Here is a 25,452-nt window from a genome sequence, read left to right on the forward strand (position 1 = left end):
AACCAATGCAGCTTTATTAAAAGAGGAATAATGTAGCAAGGATAATATTGGCCATCTTTACAAAATAAAGATGTATTGATTAATTGTTTGATCTAAAGGACATGCTGTGTGGTGATTAAGGTGCTGGGACTCTGTAGCTATATGAGTAGCAGCAAGTTGACCAGCTGCTGTTATTGTACAGCTGTGTTCAGCCTCTCTGAATTCATCAGCAAACCCCCCTGGTGCCTGAATAGATTCCTAATGTGTAATGCACTCTTGCCCCTGAATAAAGGGGTATTGCCAAGCCTAATCAAGCCTAGTAATAATTTTATCAGCCAGTCCAGCTGCATTGTATCATCCTGGTTTAACCGCCATGTTTCCCCCTGCATTATAAAAGTCCACGCAGATTGGAATCGCGTTCCCATTGTGTCTGTGCAGGAAGCAGACCTGTGCCAGAGACCAGAGAGGGGGTACCTGGCCCATGTGACACAGCCAGACCCTTTCTGTGAGAACTTTTAACGCATAGTACTAACAGTGACTCAGCATTGCTCATAATCTCTTTGTTATAATTTAAATTACGTATAACGGGCAGCTCTCAGACACACCCTCGGCACATAGCAATGCGGACACCGTGGCTCACTGTTCCTGACAAATCCAAAGAGGCATTTCCTTTCTTTTCTCGTTCCTTTTTTTCTGTAAATGAGGCAAAAAAGGGGCTGAAGTCTGTTTGATGTTCTCCGACCATCAGAAACACCTCAGGACAGTGGAGGTCTGAGTAAGACCCGGGCACTGGAATGATGTGGCATGCTGCCCTCTTCTGGTCGCTGCAGTGATAGCATTCAACTTTTTCAGGACTTGGGGTCATTGAGCAGCTTTGTGGCGAACAGAACCAGACCAGACTGAGAACAAACAGTAAAGCTAAGGTCCTGTAAAAGAAAAAAAAAATTTACTCTACAGGACATCTATTGAGGAAGAAACATTTGTATCCTTACGTTCTTATTAAAAACGTAAAATGCAATCCCTGTGTGTGTGTGTGTGTGTGTGTGTGTGTGAGTGAGTGAGTGTGTGTGTGTGTGAGGTCTTAGGATAATGGGGCTGTGTTTCTTGTACGCATAATGTTTCCTGTCGGTGCAATTGAGATGCAAATGTCTAACCTGCATTTTGTTTGCTTTATCCCTACTGGTTTGATTTCTGCTACTCAAGTGAAGGACATCAGACAGCAAATGAAATATATTTGGCCCCTTATGATGTATTTTATAAGTGTGGACCTAAATAAAGAATTAAAATGTGTGTGTGGCAGTGTGAGTGTGTGCATGTGTGAGTGTGTATGTGTATGTGTATGTGTGTGTACAAGTGCATGTGTGTGTGCGTTTGTTTGAGTATGTGTGTTTGTGCATGGGTGTGTGTGTGCGCGTGTGTGCAAGTGTAAGTGTGCATGTGCTTGAGTGTTATTCTTCGTAGCTTGTGCGTAACAACCACATTGTTCTGGAGAGACAATACAAAAATAAAATCTGACGAAAATAAAGCGATCACATCCACACAGTCTTGTGTTGTCTGTGTTTTTCAGCTTTATAAACAGCCCAGACCCACTCCTGATAAAAGCCCCAGGGGCTAGGCAGGGCCTTGATGACTTTGCCAGCAGTCTCTGCCTTCCTATATGAGTCTTCTGCTACTTGTATTTAATGCAAAGTATTTGCTAACCCAAGATGGTGTTATTTCATATTACTACATTTGATTATATTGCTTTTAAGATGCATATTCACAGTTTGTCTTTACAAAATGTACAGAACCGCACTATTGTTGGGGGATATAGTATATAGTACAGTATAAACATAATCAGCTCTATGTCTTCAGTTAGCCTTTTTTAAGCATCCCAACATGTGCCTTTTGATTTACGATCAAGGATCCCCAAATCCACGTAAGCAGGTCCACCGTGTTCCTGCTCGTCTGTAATTAATGGCCTCGTTGTTGACGGGGAGAAAGCTCTCCGTACGCCGCGCTCGCAGTTTTCTCACGCCGGAGAACGGAAAGCGTCACAGTGGCACCGCCGGGGACCGTTTCCTGCCATTGAATGTAGTCGTCTACAAACCCACCCCCCCCCCCCCCCCCCCCGCCCCCCTCCATTCCAACCCCCGCACACACTAGCTTATAAGCGTTCCTGTTCTGCTGCTGGCTTTCTTCTGCAAATGGCGGTTCAGAGAACGCAGGGGGTCTGCCTGCTCATCTCACTTTCTGAGGAGAGAGGGAAGGAGTAAACTCGCACGTTCCATTAGTTATTAGGCAGATATCCTCGTTCAGTCATGGGTAAAAATGGGCACTGCTTCATATCTCACGCCTGCTTATGTCTACATGTGTACAGGAACATCTTTTTTGTTTTATTATTTAGCCTCACTGAGACACTCATCCTTGTTAGTTGTGTCCCCCCCCCCCCCCCTTCAGCACTACCCACTTTCTTTTAAAAATAAATAAATACATAAATGAAGTCTTCTAGAGAAAATGTTTTAACGAATGACAGTACCACTGCATCTTTAACTTCAAGGTTAATGTTTATTGCGTATTTCTGCTGTGCAAGTGCAATCTTCTGAATGTAAGACAGAGGGGCTGTTTCATGTGCATGTCAAGCCACGACAAAGCCGAACCGCTTGCGGTCAAACAGCGTGAACCCGAGGCTTCAGCGCCGGGGGTCCGCAGGACTGCCACAGGATCCGCCGCTTCCTGTTTTCACGTCAAAATCAGCAAACAGTTTGAACCCAATTAACCAGAGGTGGGTTAACCGCGTAGTCAGCTGCTTTAATTGATCGGCGTTGCCCAGCAACTAACACCAGCGGAACCCGTTGCTCTAGGACCAGCTGCCGGGGCCCCTGCTTCAGCAGATGAGGAGGGAAGTACAGACAGAGGTCGGGGGGGGGGGGGGGGGGGGGGGGGGCGAGAGCCGGCATGGCGGCGATGGCGGCGCAAGGTTGCCCCCTGCTGGGTGTGTTTTGGGGTCTCAGAGCTCTAGCCGGAGGCCTCCCGGGGGGAAACCGTCGCCAACACCTAAATCCCGCAGCCGCCACGGCCGCCGTCCTCCCACAGACCCGGCCCGGGCTCCCGGCTGCCAAAACCGACCCGATCTTTTCATCTTTTAAATGGCTCTGGTGATTTTTGTTGAAAAAGTGCGGAGGGGATTAAAGGGACTCAGCTGCTAAGCGTGTGATCAAAGCGGAGGGGAGCCGGGGCGCCGTCGGCTCCTGTGTTCCGCGGTCCCCTCTCCGAGCGGAGATTATCTCACCTGCGGTTCAGAGAGTAATCCCGCAAGACATGGGAACAGGGGCGGGGGAGGGAGGGAGAAGAAGAAGGGGCCCCGCAAATCATGTACGTTTGACATGTCAGGTTGAGAGGCCGCCAAAGCCCTCCCCGCCGTGGCCGATGGGCCGGACCGGCTCCCCAGACAGCGAGAGATTGCACTCGCCCTCCTTAACCGGTACGACCGAAATCCGCTCGGCCCCAAAAAGCAGTACAAAGGAGCAGCTCTTCGAAACAAAAGCCACGAAAAGATTCTGTCTCTGTCTTCATACAATTTGGAACTAGCCCAGTATTTTACATGAGTGAATCGCATACCTTTTTTTGCCATTTCTGTTGCCGTGCCTGTGGTTTCATGTTTGTCCTCAGGTTGTCCCCTAGTACTCGTCTATGATAGAAGGACATTTTTCCATTGTGTGTTTGTGTGTGTGTGTGTGTGGGGGGGGGGGGGGGGGGGGGCGATGTGTGCCTGTGTGTTTGTGTGTGTGTGTTTGTGTTGTGTATCTTAATAACAAAGGAAAAGTCATTTTGTGGCAGGTCCATCAGTGTACTGTAACTGTTCAGGGTCACATAGCAGTGTGGAATTTAATGGAAGGAAGTTTTTTTTTTTTAAACTTGGATGAAAAAATAGGGAAAAATATTTTCTATTGTATATTGACTTGGGGGTAGGAGGAGTTGGGTCTATGTGTTTGCAATATTATTGATGCATTTTGGAAATATTATAATAGTGTGGGATGTGGAATGGTTCTGGAAAATATCTCCTTGTTTTATTATTATTATTCTGTAAGAGCCAGGCAGTTGCCTCGACGCTTAGCTTGTCCACCCTTTATAAATCCTTCAAAGCTTCCTATTTCAACGAGCCGTTTGCTGTAAATCTAAACTGAGGAGGTTTAAAACTGTCACTCAGACTTAAATTCAGCACAGAGAGCCTGCAACACATCAAATACCATCAACTCTCAGATTTAACCTCTAGCTCTGACAGACCATAACACATCAAATACCATCAAAGACCTGACATGCCATCCGGATCTTTTGTCCCGGCCGTGTTTCATGAGCATGGATTTAAACCTGCACACACACACACTAACAGGCACACACGCACACGCACACACACACACACGCACACACACACATACACAAGCACAAACATCTACACACACACACACACATACACAAGCACAAACATCTACACACACACACACACACACACTCATACGCACACAAGCATGCACGGTTTCACACATGCATACAAGGGGGGGTTTTGAGATAGACCCCCTCCACTGAAATGTTGCATACAAACTGGAAACTATGTGTGTGTGTGTGCATGTGTGCATGTGTGCATGTGTGTGTGTGTGTGCATGGTGTGTGTGTGTGTGTGTGCATGTGTGTGTGTGCATGGCGTGTGTGTGTGTGTGTGTGTGTGTGGATACACCCGTGAAATTTGGCCTGTAAATCTAGAGGTGTTTGTGATGTCGATGTCACCAGTTTGGCTCTAGGGCAGTATGAACAGGGCTGGGAACCTGTGGCAAACACCATTGGGTCACCAGTGCGACCCTCAAAGCCCATCCCACTGCCACACCCCCCCCCCCCCAAATGAGGTCATGCTGACAAGATCCCCGGCAGCACAGCAGGGGCACAGGCCAAGACCCTATCAACTACCTTTCACCTGCATTTTATGCAAATTAAATGAAAAAAAAAGACATTCATTCCAAGTCAAATGTGATGACATATGTTGACTAAACCCTGGTCACATTGTACTCTCCAACTACATGCCAGACACTAAGGAAGCCAGTGCCAAACTCAGGGCTTCAGTTTAAAGACCTCTACATGTCTAACTGTCTATAAATGTCGAAACAGGAGGCTTGTGAAAACCAGTAGCTACAGCATGCCAAACAGCACCAGTAAAGGCCCAGTCTGGCACGTCGCTTCCAATAGTGAATTTATGGCTTTGGCTAGCCATCTGTGAAAAGCTGTTAAACGCTGAATAAATCAGGGAGCAGGAGGATCAGAGGTGCGCCTCCAGGATAATTTGGGCATCCACGTAAAGTAAACAGTGCAGCAGGAAAGCTGCAGGCAGTAAAATGCTCTGTGCTCATTCAACAAATCTTACATGCATCTAGCCGGGACCAAAATGCCCTCAGTGTTAAATCAACTGATCAGAGTTGATCTGACTCTGAACATTTCGATGTGCCTTATCAGAACACGACGGGATATAAGCACACACTGCCAGAAAAAAAATTAATCAAAGGAAATCTCTTACCTGGGGCTCTTGGACAGACTCTAAAAGTTGTGAACAGAGTTGACAATGAGGGCCCATTATGTAGGCGCCGGTGTGGTCTTCATGATGTATCCACCCCATAGCTTAGCTGGTGGGTTGCAGAACTAAGGCTGCATTCAGAGCAGACCAGGCAATGCGGGAGAAACGGCAGGCCTCCCATCCCTTTGCATTTAGGCTGCGGGACCGGGGACCGCATGGGGTGCAGAAAAAAACCGCAGCTGCCGTGCGGGAAGAAGTAGAACCAGAATCAACTTATGCCGTAACGCAACCCGACGTCACGCTGCGGTGGCCAATCACGTAAGCCGGCGATCAGAGCGGAAGACGCCCACGGGAAGAAGAGCCTTGTTTAAATGACCATGTAGCATTCCGCTGTTTATCGAGCAACTGTGAAGATACAGAAGATGCCGAGACTGAAATATAGCTTGGTTTATTTCATGTGCCCAGCTTCAACGACTGCGTCTGGCTTACAGTCTATGCTGCAAAATAACAATAGCAAGAAGCTTCCTTCGGTTTGTGTCCATTTGTTTGAGTTAGCGGACAGAAAATGGAGGGGGGGGGGGGTTAAAGTTCGCAATATGACGTCACACAAATGGGCCATGTAGTGACACGCCCACACCTTCGCACAACCAAGGCAAGGTGACACATTGCCTGATCTGGACTGAATGCAGCCTGTGGTAGCTGATTAAATTTTATTGATGCTAGTTACGTGTATTCTACTCCATTAAGAGTGAAATGAACATAGGAATTGCAGATTGGAAGAGAAGTGAAAGTGGAAAATATCTTGTTGCTGTCATTGTGCATTATTATTTATGACTGTAGTAGAAGTCAGATGTTTGTTATCATGTGAACGTCTGCGTCAGAATGTCAGCCGTGGAGTAGAAATAAGAGTGTGATTAGCTGCCTTAGCTGGCGACCTTGGTCCTCAGCTCAATGGGGTCATTCTATATCTTACTGTATAGAGTGATGCTCACGAGTGATGCTCAAACGTCACTTAGCTCCATGAGCCCAGTCTGCAGTGAGAAAACATATCATATTGATTTAGACAAATAAGTATTAGAAGTACATAGCTTCATAGCTCCAGGCTATGAAGAAAATTAATTAATTGCATTTATACATTTTCATAATGTTTTGCCTCAGATGAGCTCAACTTGCTGGCTGTTCTTCATAACAGGGTACAAACTGGGGAAAATGTCGATCAATTTGCTTAGCTTCCATATGAATAATAAAGGGTGAAAATGACATTATCGACAAGAGGTCGGGTTTGTCTACCTTAATTAAAGCCTTGTTGACCATGTTCATAACACAGGCATCCAGTAGGGGGTGCTGCTAACCAATAATAGGCATCCTATTTTGTTGCACTTTCACATTCTCATGAATCTTAAATACAAGAAGGTCTTAGTAATGTTGCAGTCCATGATCAATTTATTGATTGATGGATTATTTGACACCACACATCACTGTTAAATTTGAGAGCCTGATTAATACTTGGATTGATTTGTAATCAAGCAATTCATATGTGGTTAAAGTGCACATTCTCAGCTTTTATTTGGATTTCAGGCCGTATAAAGGTTTGGGCAAGTATGGCTGCCGCAGAAACTGACTCAGTCTTAATTGATGATGTAACTGCTGAGAGAAGCAGCAGAATGAATTCTGAAGTGTACAAAGGATCTTATCAGCTGAAGTTCAACCAAATGCCTCCAGATTCATAGCATTCACAGTAGAGGCCTTGGCTTACCAGGCTCGCTGTGATTTTTGAGCTCACCAGCACTCTCTTTATTCTCGGTGATGTTCCAAACAGTTGATTTCAGTTAGCCTAAGGTTTTGTCTATGTCTATGAATGTTTTTCCTTTCATATTTTTGAGCCTCATAATGGCTTCCTTGACTTGAATAGATTCCAAAGGCAATCGAAACCCCAACATTATGATGTCCTGAAATGGGAGGACTATTCTAAAGTGTATAAAAAATACACTAAAATAAAAGCTGAGAGTGTGCACTTTATACATATGCAAATTGTTTGATTACATATCTAAAATTGTAGAGTACAGAGCCAAATAAATATTTAAAAAGATGTAATAAAATCTCCCAAACATTATGGAACTTATTGTGGTTCATATATAGTGTTTGAGAAGAGCTCCACCACCTTCTTTTGATTTGAAAAATGCTACATGTACTGCTTCACTGGGAAATTTTAAATGCAGTGGAAATTACCAGGGAAAGAAGTTCTGAAATATACTGACATTATTTAGGGGGTTAGTTCTTGTAATTGCAACAAAACATAAACTAGATTCATTATTGTGAATTTTCACACTGAAGCTGTTTAACATTATCCTACATTGCTGGATCATATCATTTTCATGGAATGATGATACTGGGTGCATTTTGCAGTATGTTATTTTCTTGCTTGGTCTTGATGTATTTTCGCTGTACCCATGGTAAATGAATGATCATTATCATTGTTTTCATTGTAATCATAATTATAACAAATGGTTTTTATATTTTATATTCTTAAAATGTCTACATACAAATTAAATTGAAATGTTGTGCCATTGCATTGTATGGTGCTGTATTGTGTTTAGTAGTGCAGGCAGGTCTCTTAATTGTTCTTTAAATAGAATGTAGGGAAATTCCAGGGTTTTACTGTCAGTGGCTGTGTTTGGTCACTTGACCGGAACTGGATGTCGCAACACATCAAAAGCAGTAAATAACCATATATAACTCCCAGGCGACGGGGGTTTAGGACCCAGATGCAGAGTGAAACTCCAAACGGTAAATTTAAACAAAGACTTTACTTACAAAAAACTCAGGAACAGACAAAGAGGCCACAAAGGGCAATTATCAAAAACTCAAAAATTCTTCAGAACAAAAAAACCAAAACTACTCAAAATCCAAAAAACACGCAGGGCAGAACACAGGCAGGGCAGAACACGGGCAGGTCAAAACAAGAGCAGGTCAGAACACAGGCAGGTTAGAACACGGGCAGATCAGAACACGGGCAGGTCAAAACAAGAGCAGGTCAGAACACAGGCAGGTTAGAACACGGGAAGATCAGAACACACGCAGGGCAGAACACAGGCAGGGCAGAACACAGGCAGATCAGAACACAGGCAGGTCAGAACACGGGCAGGTCAGAACACAGGCAGGTCAGAACACAGGCAGGTTAGAACACGAGCAGATCAGAACACAGGCAGGTTAGAACACAGGCAGGGCAGAACACAGGCAGATCAGAACACAGGCAGGTCAGAACACAGGCAGGTCAGAACACGGGCAGATCAGAACACAGGCAGGGCAGAACACAGGCAGGGCAGAACACAGGCAGGTCAGAACACGGGCAGGTCAGAACACGAGCAGATCAGAACACAGGCAGATCAGAACACAGGCAGGTCAGAACACGAGCAGGTCAGAACACAGGCAGGTCAGAACACAGGCAGGTCAGAAGACGAGCAGGTCAGAGCACAGGCAGGTCAGAACACGGGCAGATCAGAACACAGGCAGGTCAGAACACAGGCAGGTCAGAACACAAGCAGAACACACTGGGCAGTGAGGGCTCCTGGACACTGGGCTGTGAGGGCTCCTTGGCCAGTGGGGGCATCTCTGCACACCCCCAGAGACAATTCTCCCACTGGAGGGCGGACGCCACGAGGGCTTCAGGGTTTGTTTGTTTGTTTATTTAGATCACCATTAGCTACTGTATTGTAACAGCAGCTACTCTTCCTGCGGTCCCCATAAATCTTTTACAATACTTCAATACTGTTCTCTGTATTAAACTAGTTCTACACTGAGACGACAGAAAACGACTCTCAGATGACTGCCGAGTAGAATAATGATGTCTGTCTGAAAACAATGATAGGTTACTATAAAGTATTTCTGGGATTTCAGTTAGGATGATATTTTTAATAAAGCACACTAGAGAATAATGCAACCTGCATTTTACACTTAACCAAACCAATTGATTATTTATTGTACTTAGTCTTGTTCGATATGGGCAGTGAAGAGAAATGCGAGCTGCTTTGTTCTGAGTTAAATTACTTTCTGTTGTATTGGACCAAATCACTGAATAATAATCTAACTGTGATAACACTAATGCTTGCACTAATCATTTGGTTAAATAGATAGGCATGAATTTTCTACAGTGTTTTATAGCAGCCATGCCTCTGCTCATTTTTACCACCATTTGATCAATTTGGCTGTTCCAAGACATTATGCTATCAACAGTGATCCCTAATAGCTTTGCTTCTGTTACTTGTTCAATATCTATATCTCCTATAGTTAAGCAGTCAAGGGCAGACTATCCGGCAAGCCCAGAGTAAACCAGCAGACCACGGAGGGAGTCCCTCAAACCATCCCAAAACAGCGCGCACAGAATAGCCTGGGACCAGCCACTCCGTGTGGCAAGAACGCAAAACACGGTCGCGTATTCTATCACCGTACGTGACCCCTGGCGTATGCTTGTAAGCCTTAGTCCTGCCTCCTGCCCGGACAAGGGGGCCTGTCCTAAGGCAGGGCTGGTCCCGCAGGGCCTTCCAGAGACCACTGGTTTACTCCAAACCGGTAGCATTCTGAACAAAAGACCAAAAACACAGGGAAGAAAGAAGAAGAAAAAGAACTCTGCTGGGTCCAGCACTGGCTGAGTCCTTCTGTCAGAGATTTGGGGGGTTAGGACCCAGGTGCAGTGTGAAAGCTGCGGGACTCTCCTACCCCCCCCAAATCCCTGACATATAACCATTTACCAAAATGCTTTCTTTGGGTTTCTAAAAGCACCCATTTACTGTAAATCTGTTCACATGTCTACAAGTATTAGGGAAAGTTGGATGGACACCTAATAAGGCATTTTAAAAGTCAGCCAAGTATGTATCACAAACAAAGAGAAAGGGAATTTCACATGGAAGCTTTATTTCACAGAGACATCAATTAAATAAATAACAGAAATGTTAGCAAAGGGGAAAAATAAGTTAGTATAGCTCTGTACATGTACATAGGTTTAACTCAGAGGTAGATGTCCGCCATAATTATTTGACCCATTAGGTCAACCTGATGTAAGCACACTGTGCTTGTCCTTAACCTTGAGTAACTTTTCCAAGCATAGGCTCATATGTGTTCACTGAGGAACGGGGAAAATATGAAAACATTGTGTCTTTTTTTAAAGAAAGACAGCACAAATCAGAGAAAAAGCACATCTCCCACTGAGTTTCACTAGTGGCCCGTAGGCAGGGATGGGCAAGTATTTAGGATTACATGTATTTCAAATAGTTTTCTGTATTTTCAAAATACGACATATTGATCAGAAGTTCCCCTTTGATCATAAACTGCTTCAAGTGAATAAAGCCTTTTGCTCCCCTCCCTCAGTTTCATTTATCACATCATCCACTGCATTCTGCAATCTGGCTAGCTAAATTTTTTATCCACTTGTCACCTAGTCTATTATTAACCACTCACAAAATGTGCAGTCTTGTCCTTGTCAACTGATTCATTTCACTAGCATCCAAAATGAAAAAGAAATGTGCTGCACGCCCTCTGCATATACGGTCAGACTCAACATATCTCACAAAAATATATTTATTAGTATAAAATTTCATAGAGCAAAAAAGAAAAAGTGCAAGTGCAGAAGGCTAGAAAGAGCGAGGGCAAATAATTCAGCTTACATACTTTCTCCAGTGCTTTTTTCTCATCATTGGTATTTGGTAATATGCACCTGCTGCATCAGTAGCATCAATCTGACCTGTCTAATTGTGACTACGAATGGCTCTAGGGATACCTAATGCAACAATGATCATGAGAAACTAGAACCTGCTCAATATTTATTCCATGACAGAGAGACCAGTTTAATCACAGTTAGAACTTGTAGATCATTATCTCTTCAGGTTTTGTAAAAAACCATTTGTGACATAACAGGAATGAGAGATGCAGACTATTGCATTTATAAGACTTACAACTCATTAACTTTACAAAAGGGGAATTAGCAATGTAATGCAGATCTTTGTTCGGGGGAGACAGAATCCCTTCTGAAGTATGGGATAGAAACAAGACAGAGAACATGTTTTTGTAATCATATTGCAACATAATGCCAGAGTACAGAGTTCTTGTTGGACCAGGAAGTATGACCAGGAATTCTGAAAGTTATCCTGAAAAATGTTACATGGAAAAAAGATGTGGTCCTATACACTTTAAAACAAAGCTTAATGCTGTTCAATAAATATTTTCAAAATACAAAATACTATATTTAATTTTGTAAATGGCATATTGAATTTCATTTAGCTACATTTACTTCTGGAGTATTTTGCATTTAAATTGCCTTTGATGTATGTATTTTTGCCCATCTCTGCCCGTAGGCACCTGATACATCATTTGGGTAAACCAGTGCAATGGTAATCTATGGAAGCCTAGTCTACGGACTATTCACTGTGCACAGCCAAGTGTGTCTCATTTCTGTAGATTTGCAGTCATGCCCCATTAATACTGGCGCAGCAGAAGCTCCGGCGTCTAATCCTGCAACCGCGCAGCACCTGTCCCTATTGAGCAATGCAGAGCCCCTTTCTAAGGACAAAGACTGCTCTGTCAGTGTTTGTTCAAACGATTGCACCTCACAGTCGGAAGGAGTTCACAGTGTAGAGTCGGGAAGACGTGCTGCCCTAGGTGAGCCGTGGCTGGTAACCCCCCTGATGCGTAAAGCCCCCTGTACATGATTTTTACGCCTCCCTGCTCCGCGCCAATCCAGTAGAGTCCCCCTGCGGAAACTCCGGTGCTTCAAAGTCCAGAATCAGACTTTCCACGGTATCATCTGAACCGCTCTGCTGGTGCAGCGAAGATCCCACGTCATCCCTCCCTTTTCTATCTTTCATTTCTTTTGTGCGAACAGGGGTTTCCAAATTTTGTGCAGAGTACCCTGGGGTCCCAGGGGGCTCATAGCAAACTGTAAACAAAATGCATTTCCCTTTCAAAAATATTTTGCTATACTTCCATACTTCATAATTTTCATATAATCTATACAGATGCAACCTTGATTTGCTGAAATAAACATAAACTTTCGCCAACCAATGGCAATGTTGCAACCATGGTAATTATTAAATATTTAAATAGTAATAAATAGCTACTAGCATCTGCGTATTTATGGGGCTAATGGACGAAGGTGTCAAAATCTTTTTTACTGAGGTGGGTGGTCTCAGCCACAATGTTTTTTCAGGGGCTTTGCGATATAAAAAGTTTGGAAAACAGTGCCATAAAACTCTGCCCTGCTACTGAGGCCAGGATTAGCATTCAAATATACCTCCATTTTGGTGCTTATCGGTATCCTTCCCCAAACAAATTACACATGAACAACCTTCATTCCTCTGTTGACAACAGAAGAATTAAAGTTTTTTTGATCACATTGCTTTCCCTTTGTATCCTGAGAACATTGCACAATGAAACTGCAGACATGACACAATTAGTAATCATTTTGTTTTTTGTTTTCCCTTCCCAGCTAAGTTTGATACTCGCTGTTTGTTCATTTGTTTCTTGTGATGAAATGAGAACTTTTCATATTGCTCGCGACTTAACTGTCTTGCACCCATTTGAGGTCCACATTAGCTGAGCTACCTAGCAAACACAGAATGTTCTCTCAATGTTACTGGAATGTTTTCTGAATGTTATAACATTGCCACGACAGGGAAACAACATTGTGAGAATGTTTTGTGCTCTCTGGGTAGACATTAGGACTGCTGAGATGGAGGTGGGTACCAGAAAGGTCCATCTGGGTGAAACATATGAATTCAAATGATGAGGAAAAGGGTGTGCAGCACTGCCATTCGTAGCCATTTTCCTCCTAAAGGCCTGTTCACACTTCCAGACCTTTGAGGCTACATTCACAAGTACAAGTACAGCCTCCATTGCAGTCAAACAGAAGCAATTTGCGTAAACTAGACAGAAGAGAGCAGGATATACACATTTACTCAGAATCAGCTAAGAGATGTTGGACACTGCCAATGGCCAGTCCACATGCCACATGGAGCAAGGGTTTTTCGGGACCGTGTCTCAGGCTTGAGTGAAGAGCCCGGCATTTCCATGGGTTCTGCACCGAAGCACGGTGCAGGAGAAGCACATTCAGCCTTTGGCCCATGCAGCCGAGGCTCAGAGTGGGAACCACCTGCCCCCCCCACCCCCCCATGTTCAATCAATGGTTCCTCCCTGAGGATGCATGGGATGGCAGAATAGGATGAACCATGTTGCAGAATCAGGTGTTGCAACAAGCGCGGTCCTTCATTTCCAGCAGGCATGCCTCCTTGGCCGGGTGGTCCGAGGTAGGGCCCGGATCTTCCCCGGAGCATTGTTTTGGACGGGAACAAAGTACTTCTGTGAAAGCAGAGGCGTAAAGAGGAATGAGTTTTTGAAAATTACAGAGGATCTTCAGTACCAGACAGAAAAAAGTTGTGCCCCGCCTAAGTACTCCAAAGTAACATTGTCCCTCCCGTCTTCCTTCATTTCACCAATCTGAAGTGTCAAATGCTAGACTGGATGAGTTTTCAGCCAAATGACGTTCTTCAGTCTATGCTAGATCAGCCTGACAAGCAGGGTATACATACTTCTTTTGTAGTAGAGGATCGCCCCAGCGCAGACAATGACAATGGCCAGCACAGCCATCCATATATGCAAATGATTGGTGGGGTACATGCTTGAACCTGCAAGTGAATTATGGGTATAAACAGTATTAAAAGTACAGCTTGCATCTCCAAGTCTTCAACTGTTCATTTTTTATACTATATACATTGAGTGTACTGCATATCCCTGTCTTCTAACTGCAGCTAACTAACACCTCCCATTAAAACAAAATGAGCAAGCACCTCATTTATTCCCAGGAGAACTTAGCTCCCGAACCACCCAAACAACAGTTCTTTACTTACTTTAAATATTTTTGCAATTTTCAAGTTGGCAGTGCACAGACACTAGTTGGAGGAAGATGCCTAGTGTGCAGCTCAACAGATGAACTTCCCAGTCATTAGTGTGCAATGAGATGCTGTCATCACGGCCAACTGAAACCGTCAGATCACTAGGCGATGTTAGAGTCAACTGTCTGTCACCCTAGGTGGCTGCCTGCCTTCATTCGACACTGTCACTGCCTAGATTTGATAGGAAGTCATGGGGCCAATTGTGTGCTAAACCAGTGCTTTATCAGGACAAGCCACTCAACAGCCCCCCAACATGGGGATGCCCTTTGTCGTATTTTTCCCTGACAATAGGTTAAACACCTGGCATGGCTTTTTAAAGCCATGATGCTATGCTATGATATGAGACGTGAGAATTCCAAAACTTAGTTATCCCAAAGCCATAGTGTTTGCATGCAGAAGCCAACAATTCCAAGCTCATGGGTTGTGAAATTATTTGTGAGGGAGCGGACCCTTACAGGAGTCGCTGGGGGTGATGGAGGTGTTGATGGTCTCTTGCAAAGTGGGGTTGGTGACGTAGCAGGTGACTCTTTGATCCTTGGTGAGGTTGACCCAGAGGGCGCTGCTGATTGAGTAGGTGTTCTCATTCGGATTTAAGGTCACCGTTGGCAGCGGGCTACTCTCCCGCTGGTTCAGGCCGGTCCAGTTGAGCGTCGGTTCGGGGAAGCTGCCATGGGATGTGCACACTATCTTCTGCTCCCCTGCTCCCTCCATGCAGGACACGTTCACTTCCGGCTTCTGGGGCATAGCTGAGGCAGGGAGGGGGGATAAATCAGCCATACTTCTTTCTGTGGCCATTATCAGTATAACCATTCCTGTTACAGATATAGGGGTAAGCTGTACAGTCTAGTGCTCTGAGGGAATATTTATGAATATTGATAATGACTTCTTGCCTTTGGCATGCATTGTACAGATTTAATTTTATTTTAGCATACTTTTTCACAGTGGACTTCTGTCTTTACATGAAATCTACAGTCATCCTCTCATCTGGTTGTAGCTGCCCTTACGGAATTGGAACACACTGAAATATATCAAAATAAAATATATTATCAGGATCAAAAAACATTGCTACCCAAGTGATAGTTTATGGGGAAACAGGGAGCCACTGTGCTTAAAGAAGAGGTTTAGTATTCTTAAAGCTTTTATCAGTGCCATTTCTTCTGTTGTAATTTCTCTCAGACATTTTCATTGGTAAAAATGTATTCAAAACAGTTAGGCTATCTTGTGGACCACGAGTGGCAGCGGCATTACGTAACTATCAGTAATTTCAGATAACATATACAAGCCAAAAAAACTTTCATTTTATGAAGAAAATACTGGAGAAAGAAATACATGCTCAAGCTGATTATAAAACTTCCAACAGTAAGATACATTAGAATGTAGGTATGCACTAATACACATAATAATTATTATTATTTGTTTAATACAACTGCTAATTATTTCTTCATTTGTGCTTTATGTTAATATTACATTTATTACATATTGCCTTTCATTGTGGCAACAAAAGAAATTGCTGTAAAATATTGCATCCATCATCAAATCTGTTCAGAAATAGTGTTTCCATAATTTGTACAAGAACTGCATATGCTTTTGTTGTTGATAGTTCAAGATGGTAGCATTTATTTCTAGAAGTTGTGAACTACAAACAGGTTTTTATTATAATGCGTCTTATTATCTTGCATGTTTCAGAAAGCAGACACATAAAAAAATGAGATATATTCTAATGAGATAATGGCCTTAAAATGGTCCAATGAGGCTTGTTTAATTATTGGTAATTCACTTATAAAGAGCTTTAAGGTTACAAAATATGCCCACATAAAAAAACTGGTATATTTAGACTCCAATTTTAAACATAAACATTTCAGAATTCCAAACAATCCTGAGGTTCTACACTATATTTGCAGTTATATTATAGTAATGTATATATATTGTAGTTTTTTGTTATGTAAAGGTGTAAATAGATTATTTCCCAATGAAAATTATATTAATAATTGTGTCAATGTCCATGCTTCAGTTATTATCTTACCAGCAACACGTAGATCTTTCCTGCAAATGTTGTGAACAGTATCCGCCTGAACATGGACAAAAATCTGAGTGTTGTCATCCTCTACTTTAGCTTCGCTGATTAGCAGGGAGAGATTTCCTTGGGGTATGAGGTCCATGTAGATGCTAGTCCTGTTTCTGTAGCTAATGTTTTGGGTAAGAAGCTCTTCAGCTCCGTTGTTGTAGGCATGGAGAACCCATGGGTACTCATCCACGGGGTCCGATGGTTTTCTCCCTTGCCAGAAGATCCGGTTGGGCTTGAAGAGCTTTCCCGGGTGACAGTTTAAGAGCACGGGCTGTCCTAGGGTTGCTATGACCTTATCTCCAGGAACACTGCTGGCCTGAGACTCCACTAATTGAACTGTAATAAACAGAAAAGGAAAAAAAGCAGCAAATTAATTAAACCTCAGTTTAATTTAAACAAGTATTGGAGTGGACTCACTTAGGGGCGTAGGGCCAGCAGGTGCAACAGGTGCGGCTGAACCTGGGCCCAAAGCTCCAGGGGCCCCAACCATCTGGCCCTTTAATTCCCTCTGTGGGCCCCTACATTCTTTCTGTGGGCCCCTGCACTTTGCTACTCTGTCGATTAGCTACACTGTTGGACTTACCAAACCTGTACTGTGGGGAATGAGCAGTGCTATTTGAGCTGTGCATAAGTTCCTTCTGAAACAAAGTTGCAAATAAATTCCCCTTGGGAGGAAGGACACAGTAGTAGTCTAGTTTGTAGTAGTATAATTTCCCTGAGTTTCCCTTTTACATTTTTCGCACAACCTAGAAGTAGGTATGTGCTGGCAGTTCACCATTAAGGACTTTATCATGAGTGTGTTGCCCATGTGTTTCCCTCTTTTAAATGTCAGGGAATCCCCGTCATTCCCATAAATGAAAAAAAAAATCAATTCAATTCCAAGAAAAGACGCGTGCACATTATTGGAAGCAGCCCAGTGCACAGTTCCTCTAAACAGTCCTTGAGGCTGTGAAACCTGTGCCCTGTGAGCTGAGCGCAGCTGCACAGACTCCATTAATTTCTGGGAAATTTATAAGCAGCCAATGATGGGAGAGTTAAGGCTAATTTATGCTTCAGAGATAAAGTGTCGTGAGACATGTCGCGGGACAAAAATGATGCAAATTCAACAGTTTCCACATCAAGCCGACACTTTTACAGGGTCGGCGATGGGTGTCGCGCACCTGTGATTGGATGGCTGAAACGAAGGCAAAAAGGTTGCCATGGCGACGTTGTCATAAAATTTTTCCCGGCCGTGAAAACTGCCTGAATTGTTTACATTTTGGACAGATGTGGCTCGTGGGTCAATCTATCGCGGTTTCCGTCGCAGCACTTTCGACACAAGCAACATCGGAAGCGCTATCCGAAAATTTCTACACGCAGCACATAGCTGCTGCCACGTCATTCAAACCAGTGGAAATTTGTGTGAGTCCCCTGAGCCTTGTGAGTCACTGACAAGGCACGGGAGCTTCCGAGGCTCTCGGACATAAACTCTAAAAGAAAAAACGCACAAAAACGCACACTCATTCACATGAAATGACACACATACACTTTGCGAACACGACAGTACAGACTGTGTATGGCTGTAAGTGCGACAGGGACGTGCAGTGAAAGAGGCCGTGGGGCTCAATCATGGCCGCAGACTGAAAGAAGGCCCGAGCCAGAGCCTTCAAACCCAACCCTAACCCTAACCCTAATCATAATCCTCCCCCACGGTGAGCCAGCAGGCCGGGTCCCCAGGACACTGACGCAAGGGAAAGAGGAACAGAGAGCTAGCCGTGTCGTCACCATGCTGGTGAAATACAGGATGTGAAAGGAAGTAACATAACTGCGCTAAGGCATGAGGTACAGTGCGTTATATCCGCCCACCCTTGCAGTTCAGTAGAGGGTTGTCGGGTTCAAGTCGACTTTTCTGTGTTTGTGTTTGACCTGCCGTTTCAGCTACCTCATTGCCTCTGCGCTATCGAAGACAGTGAACACACACACAGTACTCACACGCAGGAAAAATAAAAGGTTTTTTGGATCCTTTTTTCCCTCGACATTCCGGCCTTTGATAGTGAAGTACAATATCCAAAATGTGGTTTCAAACCACCAAACGTCCCACCCCCTCATCCCACTTAGAACAGGCTGCAGCTTCTAGGGCATCCGCACACCACCCAGATCTCAGAAAATGGTAGGGAACATACTGGTAAATTTCGGGAATCTCCCATGATTTCTGAGTATCAGCCCTGGCCCAAGTGTGGGGGAGAGACAGGGCTGGCTGAACAGTATATTTGATTCGTGCAAATATGGCCATGTCTACGTTTGCAGGCCAAGCTGCCCAGACAGCAAAACCCCCTGATTAACATGTAGATGCTCTCAGAATGTAGCCCTAATGCTGACCAAAACTGAGAGTGGGAAGGGCTTACATGGGGGTGATTCCCAACAACAACATTTAAATGCTAAGGCTTAAGCAGAGAAGGCAAGCTTTCATTAGAACTTGTTGAAGGGGGGTTTTAAATGGAAAACTCTCTGATGTTGGACGGTCAACACTTTGAACCAGGAGCAGGCAAGGAAGACAGTGTGTGATTCTAGGATTCTTGCCAACCTTTGCTCTTAATTATTTATTTACCCCAATAATTAATATAACCTGACACATTTTAGCTGCTTTTCTCTGCAAGCTCATTAATGAAAGGCGGCGACTGTTCTTGTGTCCCTGTATGAAATGTTTTAGGGTGGTGTAATCTATGAACGAACTGCCATCAGTCTGCACAGATAACTAACTGACTCAGGGTACTTGATGGGAAGTACCTTGCTAGTGGGTGGGCATGTAGGTTTTTAGTGGAAACAGAAACCTACGTGTACATCAGCCTACCAGGAACAGAATGACCTAACCATGGTCTGATCTCAAGGCTGCTGACTGAACTAGTAAACCAGATTTTTGTCCTGCAGTAGGTCTGAGAAAAAGATTACTGAGCTGATTTTAGCATTGGTTGTATTTTTACATTTCAGTCTTAACAGACTTTAAAGGCACTTCTATTAGGGAGAGCAGAAAACTTGAGATCAGACATTAAGGTCAGCATAAAACTCCCAGCTCCCTTATTCAGCCAATCCAGTGTCGGTGGTTGCACTGAGTGGCACTTGAACAGTGGTCTATAAGTGTTTTCCACAGGTACAGACAAAAAAGCCATCCCTGTGGCTAAACCTGGCAGTGTTTTACAGGCCACACTGGCTGCCAATGTAACAGGCTGTTATCCAACTGGTCGCCATGAATATTCAGTGTTGAATATTCCAGCACGGATTAAACGCAATCATAATTAATTTCATTTTCAGGATTTGCATGCCCCGTAAACTAATATTTTTAACTTTGCTGAGCCTTTCAATCCAAATTCAACACAAGAATTAAACAGCATGACGAGCTGTAACAGGAAATGCCTTAGTACATTCTTTATCACGCCTGCACTCTCAGCCTAAAGCAGACATAGCGTGTTCTCTCTAGTGAGTTCGAGATAAAGATTCTGGTGTTTGAATAAACACCCGGGGAGTGCTTCCTCATTTCAGCACAAAGCTGTTTTTATTACTCAGGTTCAGATTTCTTTTCAAAATAAATAACATCTTTAACTTTCTGGTTGTCGTTTTGCTGAAATACAAGGGAATGTCTCTGTTCCTCTTTCGTTAGATAGCATTAAAAAGGCAAGACCTTTAGATATTACTGACGTTGACATTTACACGTATGCCAGAAATGTGACTTCATTCAAATATGGTGATATTTAAAGAGAGAGCCAGTGAGATACAAAGAGCCTGGCTGGTAATTGTCTGTAATTGCTTAAAAACAAAACAGAACACCTGGATGCTAGAAAAGTATAAATAAATACCATAAATTTGGATGGAAAGGGTTTGGCCCGTTAGATCTGAACTTGAAATTTGAATACTCTTTGAGAAAAAAATAATAACATTTTAAAAAGTTAAAATGAATGTACGTGCTGAAATCTAACGTATTCCATGTTTCACAATGGTATCGCTTACTTCTGAATTACCTTTTTTCCACTGGTGCATAGCCAATACAGTTTTTAAGAATATTTTTTTTAAAATATCATCTCTGAATCTGATTAATGTTCTGCAGCAAGAGATGACAATACACAATTTCCAAGCAAGCACAAATACCAGTTGAAAAGAAGCACTGAAATATCTTGAGTGTTCCAGGTACGTCTTTTTGAAAGGAACATGTTTTTCCCTAGCAGTTTTTCCCTTGTTTTTTTATTTTATTAAACAGCACTCACGTCTAACCAAGCAGATCCTCTTCTTTTTTCACAAAGAATCTCTAAAGGGTTCATGCTAAAACAGACTCTTGAATTTATAAGCAGCAAGAAATCCTGCAGCACCTGCCTGCCTGCTTCCAAAATTCCAAACGTTTTTAAAGGTCTAGAACATTTCACTGAACAAGCATTTAAACTAAATTGAAAATATGTTTGAATCAGCACTTTTTAGTAGTAGCGTTCTGTTCCCACAAAGCCAACTCCAATGACACGTATACAATGACACTCTTCAAGGATTATGAAGCTAATTATTTTTCAGGTAATCTCAAAACCGGAGTTTGAATCCCTATCAGTGTTTCTGTTCAGTCAAAGTTAATTCAGTCCATGGCACAAAGTGCCTCACATAAAATTAGCAGAGGCTTAGTTGCAAAAAAAGCGAGTGATTTATCCAGTCATGTTTTACCCAGCCATATGCACAGCATGTGCAGCATGCAAGGTAATCCACAGTTAAATGCAAAAGTATTGGGACAGTGACACCATTTTTGTTGTTTTGGTCCTTCACTCCAACACATTGTATTTGAAATAAGAAAAATGAATGTGAGGCTCAAGTGCAGACTGTTGGCTTCAATATGGGAGCATTTACATGTCAGGTGATCTTTTTAGGAGTTACAGCCCTTTTTGTTCATGAAAATTGTGTCACTGTTTTGTCACTGTATGTGCCGCTGGTTATTTCAGCTAGAGAGAGAGCTCTGGCAACAGATTTTATTTCCTTTTCCCCCATTTTGAATGTGCAGTTATGCTTCCAGGCCAGTCTTAGCGCTACAGACTCTGTCGTTCCGGTTGACTGCAGACAAGCACGTCTTCTCTGACGTACAACACCTCCAGCTGCCCCACAATATGACCATGCCAGTGACCACACATTTCCTTAAACCTAAATTCAGTTAGATTCTGCTCATTCCATAGACAGTTGCATAGCTCACCCCAACTCTCTTTTTAAAATCCAATATTACCTTAAAGGCATTTAGCAAATGCTTTTATCCACAGCAACTTACACTGCTTTTTTTGCATTTTTACAGTATCCATTTATATAGCTGGCTATACACAGAAACAATGCAGGCTAAGTATCTTGCTCAAAGATACGTGGTTATCATAGTAATTCTGCTATTCTTTTGATACTAAATAATGTTGATTATTTAGCAAAGGAATTACATTTGCAGCACACAGTAACCATACGGCAACCTAAATTTCATTATTTACCACACCACTATACACTGCAGCTAATACAAGACTGTTAGCAACCTTAAGCAATGACTGCACAGTTCAGCCGATGAGCTGCAGGGTCTATTACATTTGAGCCCAGTTTGAGTGTTCCCTAGCCTGATGACCCAACCAAAAGTCAATTTAATAACTTTAGCAAATATTACGAGACATATAAGAAATATACTGATAAGTTCAAATTCCAAAGTGCTGAGGTATTTATGATTCCGGTTAGTGGTTTGTCAGGCAATACGTTGGGCCTTCCCTCTCTCTGAATTTCTCAATCAAAGACACATAGATAACTGACAAAGCAAAACAAATGCCACAGGCATTAGACAATTCGTAGGGCTTACCAGCAAGTGCTAGTGTTAATCCATAGCCATAACAATGACACCTGTTACTGTTATCAGCAGCAGGTTATGCCAGTGGCCATATTCACACATGATGAGGCAAGAACACACTACATCAGCACTGTAAGTAAAACCAGGCACAGCTAAGTGCAAAATGTTTTAATCGGCAAAGCAGTCAATTATCAGATTTCTCACATCTCATTTAATCTCTTTTTTTTAGAGTACAGTTTACTCTGATTGACTATAGATTTTATCTCTTCAGATTTATATAAGATATGTTGAAGTTGAGCACTGATAACTTGTGATTTGATAAATGAAATGAAAGTCTATACCCACAGTATCTGTGGAAGCATGGTTAGAAGTACCGTAGCTCAAAGTTCATTCAGAATTCAGAAATGCAGCCTTTGTCTGACCACAGTGACCTCCACTATCAGTTAATCAGCAACACATGTACGTTTTTGGCAGTAAATGTAGCGTTCCTGGTTCATAAGAGAAGGCAGATAAATTTGAACTTACCCAGCCACAGGACAGGAAGTATTTGTAACACAATCATAGTGGAAAATACTGAGATTGTCCTGAAATGAAAGTAAAATATAGATAAATACCACATCCATTAAAAAGCAACAATACAGTTTCATCGGCCACATTGACTTAATACAGATTAAACTATGGCAAATCAAACCAAACAACCAAATATGATCAGGCAGAGACTGCAGTTATTCACTATGTGGTTTGCGTTTAAGACACACACCCCGTACACTCACACATTAGATAGGAGATTCAGACCCGTCTGCATGTGCTCAAAGGTGAATGACAGTATATCCAGCTGCAGACAGAAGGAAGACATCCAAAGTGAATGAAGTGTCTCAGAGAGAGAGAGTGAGAGGGAGAGAAAGAGGGAGGACCCAGACACGTAAGTGCAATGCTGTACGTCAGCACTTTGATATAAACATAGAAGTATCACGCGAACAGAAAGGGAAATTCCTTAAGGCATTCCTCACGCTTGGGTGAGTAATCTAGAAAGACAAGTACTGTATTGTATTTTATTGCCTGTATGCTATTTTGACACCGTTCCACTTCCTATTTGATTGCGCCTCCTCCCAGCGAAATGTCAATGAAAAATAAAAAAGTAAAATTAAAATAAATACTCCCAAATTCACCAAATGCAAGGCAGTCATACCTTTTTCAGACATCACTGTGACAGAGAGAGAGAAGGCAGAGTGGTCTTTTTGGGGCACCCGATCACCCATGCACCTCTCCATGTCCCCACCATTACCACCACCCCCCCATCCCAATGCTCGAAGAACCTCAGTGGACAATACGCAGATTTACCTCAGGACTGGCCTGCCAGAGAACCTCTTCCCCAAAGAAAAGCAGTGAGAACAGTCTACCCACCCACACTCCGGCTGCTCTCTGTGGTCGTACGCGAGACGAGTTCCTCAGAGCACTGCTGCGTTAGCGGCACTATCACTTACTGAGGTCAGGCTTAGAAAGATGTGGGCATAAATGCAAAGCTCCTCCTCTCCTTCTATCCAATCCCATTCCTCTGACTTCCTGGTACAGTCACCCCTCCCCCCCCCCCACCCCCCCCCCCCCCCCCGCCTGCCTCCACTACCTAAACGGTCAACCACACCCACTAAGAAAGCATTTCAGTATTTCATGTTTTGTCAATGCTGCTCTTCCAAACAGTTGATGTGCCCAAATAAAGAATTAATCAAATGTGTACAGTTTGTTTTAACATTCTAATATTGATCTGAGGAAAAAATATGGCTTGAAAGTGAGAACATAGGAATATATATAAAAACGTTAACTCAAGCTGAAGTATGGAAGCACTTAAAAACATGAAACACTATTTATTGGTTCCAAACAGCTAATGGGTATGAATTCACATGGGGCTTGTATTTATTTTATTTTTTTCATTTTAATCTCAAATTTTAACCTAAAATCGGACAAAACGTGCTATATACACGTGCACCATGTGACCACTTTTGTTTTCTTTCGCCTCATTCTCACTCCACACACCCAACCCCCACAAAAAAGTTTCCTCACCCTTCCTGACTCAACCTTGGCAGGGATTTTATTGTGGAAATCCCCACAACAAGACTGTAAATGATGAGAAATCACTGAACAACTAGAAGTCCAGATCACAATCAGTTTATGCAGCAGTGACATCACAGCTTATTTTCGGCCCGTTCACAAGGCAAACATTACTGCATCATCATTATCATTATCAACTTTTATGACCGAGCTGTACGTGTAGCACAAATGTCACTACCCTCTCATTATCGAGTTTAAGCAAAGGGGAAGGAAAATGGGCCTATATGAAGCAGGGGTAACCTCTTGTAGGCACACCCCTTCCCACATGTTCCATAACAGTACATACTCCAGAAGACCATTAGCCATTACCATTGGCTTGGCAAATACAGCACCTATAGCCAAATGACTACTCAAAGGACACACTGAAGAGGTGAGTTTTGAGATCAGAATAGAAAGTCTCAGCAATGGGAGACGAACAGGACAGGAGTGGGGAGAGAACTCCATAGCTGTGGAGCTGTGGAACGTCAGAGAGGTAGCAGTGGTGGAGGCCCAACATGGCTTCATCAGTAAGAATGCAAATTTTATGCTCAGTTCTGGCTTTTACTGCAAGCAGAACAGACTGAGTTCAGAACAGTTTCCCCGAATGTATTCATGTCAGGAAGCAGCAGTTACCTGAAAGTGCAACTCAGTTTAGACCTATCATTAAGAAAATCAGCAAAATTGGCAGTGAGAAGATTTCACAAACTGACATGGTGGGACTTTTAGGATATAAACAGTTTATAAACCTATAAATAATTAATGTATGGATTTAATTGCACCCACCAAAAAAAGTACTTAAATCACATTATTCTCCAGTCATTTATATCCACACCACAAACCACTGTGGTGTCTAAAATGGAAAATGGACATGAGGGACTGATGTGGACCTGCCTTAGAAGTGCCTGGTCGAGACTCAAACCCATTAGGCCAGGGTTAAAATCAGGCCTGGGAAGTTTAAGCCTGCGTACACAAGAGTCTTTGCACTTTCAGTGTGCCGTACATGGCACACACCGTCGGGGGAATTTTTACACCACAC

The 25,452-nt window shown here is 43.1% G+C and overlaps 1 protein-coding gene across 7 annotated transcripts; it reads right to left on the reverse strand.

The window, feature by feature from the left end:
* Nucleotides 1-10,409: 10,409 nt before the first annotated feature.
* On the reverse strand, nt 10,410-23,807 carry LOC118222165 (butyrophilin-like protein 2). Of its 7 annotated transcripts, none has more exons than XM_035407522.1 (7): nt 23,673-23,807; nt 23,105-23,166; nt 22,857-22,915; nt 16,481-16,858; nt 14,913-15,203; nt 14,095-14,190; nt 10,410-13,864 (listed from the first exon to the last, which is right to left on the reverse strand). In XM_035407522.1, exons 2-7 carry the CDS (start codon nt 23,134-23,136, stop codon nt 13,746-13,748), a joined length of 975 nt encoding a protein of 324 aa, XP_035263413.1. In that variant the 5' UTR covers nt 23,137-23,166; nt 23,673-23,807; the 3' UTR covers nt 10,410-13,745. The 7 variants fall into 7 exon arrangements, with proteins under 7 accessions (XP_035263413.1, XP_035263414.1, XP_035263415.1 ...); XM_035407523.1 differs by having other exon boundaries at nt 23,736-23,797; XM_035407524.1 differs by lacking the exon at nt 23,673-23,807 and adding an exon at nt 23,521-23,654.
* Nucleotides 23,808-25,452: the final 1,645 nt, after the last annotated feature.

The sequence above is a fragment of the Anguilla anguilla genome, chromosome 3 (genome assembly GCF_013347855.1).
Source record: "Anguilla anguilla isolate fAngAng1 chromosome 3, fAngAng1.pri, whole genome shotgun sequence".
Lineage (NCBI taxonomy): Eukaryota > Metazoa > Chordata > Actinopteri > Anguilliformes > Anguillidae > Anguilla > Anguilla anguilla.

Coding starts and splice junctions, on each gene's coding strand:
- LOC118222165 (XM_035407521.1), bottom strand. CDS start 23,187: ATGTCTTCCTTCTGTCTGCAGCTGGATATACTGTCATTCACCTTTGAG. Junction 14,191..14,912: donor CATCACCCCCAGCGACTCCT/GTAAGGGTCCGC, acceptor ATTCACTTGCAG/GTTCAAGCATGTACCCCACC. Junction 13,865..14,094: donor GATCCTCTACTACAAAAGAA/GTATGTATACCC, acceptor CTGCTTTCACAG/AAGTACTTTGTTCCCGTCCA.